Below are 6000 nucleotides of genomic sequence, written 5' to 3' on the forward strand. Positions count from 1 at the left end.
ACACAGTTTACCGATGGCAATTCTGGCAGTCCCAGCTGCCACTAAGCCAGGGCCATGCATATTATTAAGCAAGGGTGTCATGTGTCTGTGACTTCCTGCCAGTTTCACCATTGTCTCTGTTTGTCAGAAGGTGGCATGGAAAATTGCAAATCACAAACAGATGACTTTGGGATGCTGTTACAGCTGTAAGTATGAGAGCCAGTCATAACTATCACCTATTTAGCATTTTCGCAAGTACAAATGGTCAAGAGCCAGCTGTTTCTTCCACGATAAAATGCTCTTAGAATTAGAAATTTAGAATTCCCTTGAGGAAATAACTGATAGCTGAAGAAAAGATAAAGAAGCTTCTTAGATGAAAAGTGAAATGTCTTAAAAGAAAAACCAGAAAGTCCAATTACCTCTTGAAAAAGCACTTTGGGACAACCATGACCTGAATGACAGAATCTCCATGGACAGAATCTCCATGGACATGAATGCTCCATGGACAGGAATGCACCAGTGAGCCAATCCACTGAAAAGTGTGAAATGTATGGAGAAAAGATGGAGGAAAGATCAACAGCATTCTTCTTTTTTCCAAAAAGATAAGTCTGTAAAGTGCGTGTGTGTGTATGTGTGTGTGTATGTATATACACACACACATACATATACATACACTCACATGCTTCTTCAAGTCAGTCTTGACTTTTAAGGACTGCAGGGACAAGTTCCTGCAGTTTTCATGGCAACATTTTCAGACATGGTTTGCTACTTTTTAGGGCTGTGACAGAAAGATCACGCAGTTGTCTTCATGCCCAAGGCAGGACTAATGCTCTAAGCCTTAAGGGGTTGTTCTAAAAAGAACAAACTAACCCTCAAGAGACCGAAAACTGAGGCAATATAATCATACACTGAAATGGAATCTACAGCACATATGAAGAAGTATCTTTAGGCTTTTCTATATAGGATTGTAGAGATGCAGCCCCAACAAGTGTAGCAAGACAATAGCAAACATTTTGTTGTACAACCAAGAGTTGCGTCCCAGCATGTTGAGCAGTTGCAGTAGAAGGTCATGAGATATCCTATGCAGTTAAGTTAAGCCAGGTGTTGTTGTTTTTTTGTTTGTTTTTTTTTTGCTATAGTCACTCACAAAGACCAAGGGACCACCAAGGATATTGGTAGGGCAAAATAGAAAATATAGATAATGAGCACCACCATCAGGAATCAAGGGATTACAATTCTGCATTCTTTATGCAGCCAATTATTGTATGGAAAGAGTAGCAAGGTACAATATTCATGCTATTTTAGGGACTATTAAAATGACTGCAATAGCACACATTTATGAAGCAGTGAGCTCTAGTTTAATATTCTCAGTTTTTATTAGCTTATTATATATTAAAACAAAGTAAAATGTTAAACGTTTGTATATTATTTTCTATTCCTACATAAAGTAGTTTTTTCCTTAAACATTTATTAATTACTCAATGCTAAAGAGGGATTCAGGAGATACAGCTCTAACTAAAAGTGAATCCTTCAATCCAGTTCTTTGTGTTATAATAAAATTATAAAGTCTGGGAGGGGAAGAAGTGCAAATTGAATGCAATGGGAAAAAGGATGTTTGCCACTAAGACCAAGCCTTTTGTTCCTAAAAGCTTCTTGAACAGATGATTCGTCCACTCTACTTAAATATATCCAATAAATGGTGGCACTTTATATTTCTGATTAACTGGTCCTATTGTCCTTATCGTAGGAAGGTTCTTTTTAATATTAAAGAGGAACGACTTTCTGTAAATTAAATTCATTATTCTTAGTCCTAAACTCTGAATGAAAGAGAATGATTTTTGATCTTTTCTGTATAACATCCCTTCAGGTATTTGAGAATGCTGTTCTATCTCTCCTCAATCTTCTCAGCTGAAAACTAAACATGTCAACTCCGTTCATCTTTTTTCATATAACTTTAGTTTCCCATTTTTTATTATCTTTTTGTCCTTTTATAAACCCATTTGTTTATCTAAATCCTTCTTAAAAGGTTATGTCCAAAAATGATATTGTACTTGAGATGGGCTATGCTCCCTGATTTGGAAACTCTTTAAGGAAGAATCTCTTTTGAGTCCAGTTTCTTCATGAAAGTATCTGTGCAATTTTGTTGTGAAGAACAGGGAAACATTTGCCTTTATCTGGTTTTGGTTTTGACTATATTATTATTATTAATTATTATTATTATTATTATTATTATTATTATTATTATTATTATTATTATTATATTTTTTGCTTGCCAGTCTAATTCTGCATTGTTATTTTGAGGTCTCCCATCAAGCATAAACAAAGTCCAATTTTGCTTAGTTTTTCAACATTATCTGAAGACATAAAATGTACTGCTGCAAACACAAATGTCAGCAAATCAGTTACAAGCAGTATTTAATATAAAAGTTCACATTTCTCATTAATTAGAGCAAAGAGGTTTCACCAACATTCTTGGAATGTTGCCAAGTATTGAATTTTAAATCCAAGAGCACACTATTATTTCATTAAATACCATTAACTCAAATTACTACTTTGTTTAGAATATAAAATGCTATCAGTAGCAAAATATATTAAATGGCTACAAAAAGAAAGCACCTTAACATAAAAAGAAAACAAAGTATTTTATCACCTTGAAGGGGGAATAAATGAATGGTTTATTTATTTGTTTATTAGATTTTTATCCTGTGAGATGAGCTGGGTTGAGAGACAATAACTGATCATCCAACTGACTTCCGTATCTAAGAAAGGATTGAAACTCATAGTCTCTTATCTAGAATAACTAGATACAGATAAACTAGATGCATATAGTTAAATGCAATAATCAGTGTTTTAATAAAAAATTATTCATTGTTTTTATTGCATTAAATGTTCATTAAAATAAGTTGTCTATGAAGTTAGAGTAAGCAACTGCATTGTTTCTTATGTCATAAGAATAATATAAGAATTTCACATTTATATTTAAGTTTTAACAATAAGCATAGTTTGATCATTCTAATTAAGAATGTACTATGAACTAAAAATTATATTCTATTAATGTTCTCTTATTAATTTTCTGATAATTTTCAACCAGTCATTTTTACCACCATTTTCGTTACCTAGTAGTGATTGTTGGAAAAAAGATTGAGTATAGCATAAATGCAAATATCATAATTACCTGTTACTCATAATAAATTTAAAGTATATGATCTAGGAATACAACTATAACAGAATTATGCAATAAAATGTACATTTAAACATTATTCTTAGCAAGAAGCAGGCAGCAACCTTGCTCATATATGGACTGTCAGATTGGAAAAGTCACCAATCAGTAAAAAGAGTTTAGATTTAGTAAAATAATTATTACATTCATGTTTTTATCAGAAATAAAAACAGGTCTCTTTGAACAATGAATTATTAATTTATTTGATTTACAGCAGCTGCCAACTCAAAAGTATGTGATGGTATACAATAAATCAAGCAATATTTCCTGCCCAAATAGCCACACATTAAAACTCTTGCCTCTTTGAAGAATCCAAAAGGAAGATAATAATTAAACAACTAAAGAAACACCACTCAATCCACTCAACTCAACTAGACAAAGAAACCAGGTCTTAACAGCTTAAAAGCAGAACTGGGCCCTGTCATATATGGGTGGAGTAATCATTCCAGAATATGGAGTCTCCAACCTTGGCAACTTTAAGCCTGGAGAACTTCAACTCCCAGAATTCCCCAGCCAGCAAAGATGAAGTCCTCCAGGCTTAAAGTTGCCAAGGTTGGAGACCCCTGTCCCAGAATATGGGGGAGCCAACTAATTGAATTGTCAAACTATGCTTACTCTCAAAAGTTAAACAGAGATATGAAATTCTGGAGTTTATTTTTACGACATAAGCAATCACACCCAGTTTAAGTGAGTTAATTGTATTTTTAAGTTCTGCTTCTTATTAGAAATAAATATAAGTGAAATGTACTAATCGCTTTTCAAAATTCATTACTATTTGAGCTTATTATGATTGCCATATATTTCTTGAATTTATCTGTAGTTCAGGTATTTTGTTCAATTCTATCTTGAACAAAGGGAGTTTTACTCTCTCTCTCTCTCTCTCTCTCTCTCTCTCTCTGTGTGTGTGTGTGTGTGTGTGTGTGAGAGAGAAGAAGAGAGAGAGAGAGAGAGAGAGAGAGAGAGAGAGAGAGAGAGAGAGAGATCTCCAGGGAAATAAGTATATATATTCCCAAGAGAGAGAGAGAGAGAGAGAGAGAGAGAGAGAGAGAGAGAGAGAGAGATCTCCAGGGAAATCAGTATATATATTCCCAAAGTAGTACTCTAAAATTATAACACTACGATGCATTTCTCTTATATCTCACAATTTTTCATATTTAAATAAAAAGATGCTGGTTATTAAAACAATATGTTAGAAATTATTAGACATTGCTGAAAGAAAGAAAAAATATTCCAAAACAGGGGAATTAAATAAGAACCCAGTTCTCTTCTCTCCAGAGACAGAATATTTCCTTGGGTTTCAACAGAGTATGCAAGCAAATTAACCATTTTATTGCTATAAACAGGTAAATAGTTGCTTTCAAATAGGAAACACATTATTTCTTGAGAACCCTAGACAACGAAACAAATAAACTGTAGTGCAGCAAAGTCTGCAAAAGGTAAATGCCACTCTTTCAAAATTATATCCACCCTAAAAGATGATGCCTTTCCAAGGCATGAAATATGCAATATTTGGTTCTATATTCTCTTTATTTGCATTATTTCTTCTCCCCACGACTCAGAAGCCGCTTAAAATACAACTTTTTAAAGATCTCCTACTCGCTTATCCACCCCTCAACCTCTGCATCAGGTTAAGGAAGATAGAGACAAACTTTTATTTATCATCTTTTGTTTCGGAAGGGAGGAGTGTGAAGTAGCCTTGGACCGCCACCTTAATTGAACGCTTGGTGTGGTTTGATCCTCCCAAAAGTCGATGCCCTTCTTTAAAACCGGCCATATTTTGCTATTTAATCGGCAAGGTGAAAGACGACCCCTTCCTCCCAACCCTCTTACTTCGCTGCCCTTCTTCACAATTTCATTTATATGATTTCCCCCTCCCCCCCCCCCCGCCCCTTTCTTGCACGCGCAGGCGAAAAAAAGTGAAAGCAAAAAGTTAAGTCTTTAAGGTTTTGCCTTTGACTGTGTAAGACATTTTCTTTTAAAAAGAAAAAGAAAACAAAACATAACAGCATTTCTCCCCCAGTGTATGCCAGGCGTAAACCCTTGGTCTCTCCAAAGGAACTTTCCACCGCGCCAGGGCGCACCCCGACACAGGCGCTCCTCCTAGCAAACACTTCCACACCGGGGCAAACTTAAAGTCTTTGCCACGCGGGCGCAAATCTCTCAAGGTCCCGCGTGGGCCAGCGATGGCTTCGTGGCTTTCGGCCTGCCATTCTCGCGACCTTGTTGCCTCCACTCACTCGGGAAGGCGACCCCTCCTCCCCTCCCAGGAGAGCTCCACTCACCAGGAGGCTGAGGAGGAGCTGGAAGAAAGCGGCTCCAAGCGGGCCCTCTCCGTGCCTTGTTCTTGCCGGCGGGATCATGTCCGGAGGCTTGGCGGTTTGGCGGGAATTGCGGCCACTGGGCTGCGCGCCGAACTCCTGACGACTCTGACCAGGTGAGTCTGAGGTTCCTCCGCCCGGCTCCCCGGCTGCAGCTCCAAGGGCGGCCCTAATGAAGAGCAGGAGGAGGAGGAGACGACGACGACTTTGTTTTCTCTGCCTTTCTTGGTTCGCTTAGGCTCCAGCTGGCGGCTCCTCCCGTCCGCAGTAGGATTTCGCTCCTAGCCAGGGTGGGGCCAACGGAGGGAGGAAGGTTAGTACTAGCAACGGCACCTTTGAGATAGGCTAATTAGTTTCCCTCGTTCTTTCTTTCTATTTGACTAGGGAATGGAGCCCCAACCCCGCCCGGTTTTGGGAAGGTAGGAAAAAAGCTGGGACATGCCCTGTCCGGCTGTTTCGTCCCTGACTGCATGCGCACAGGAA

The 6000-nt window shown here is 37.7% G+C and overlaps 1 protein-coding gene across 2 annotated transcripts in view; it reads right to left on the reverse strand.

The window, feature by feature from the left end:
- The window catches only part of LOC113413825 (desmocollin-2-like), a 31704-nt gene extending 25704 nt beyond the window's left edge, over window positions 1-6000 (reverse strand). For both annotated transcript variants that reach the window (XM_026670372.2, XM_026670374.2), the window contains exon 1: window positions 5482-6000. In XM_026670372.2, the coding sequence (XP_026526157.2) occupies window positions 5482-5559 (78 nt within the window). In that variant the 5' untranslated portion in view covers window positions 5560-6000. The remainder of the gene's footprint in view (window positions 1-5481) is intronic.

Source organism: Notechis scutatus, chromosome 3 (genome assembly GCF_049901735.1).
Source record: "Notechis scutatus isolate UNSWTSFEM ecotype Mainland chromosome 3, rNotScu1.2, whole genome shotgun sequence".
Taxonomy (NCBI): domain Eukaryota; kingdom Metazoa; phylum Chordata; class Lepidosauria; order Squamata; family Elapidae; genus Notechis; species Notechis scutatus.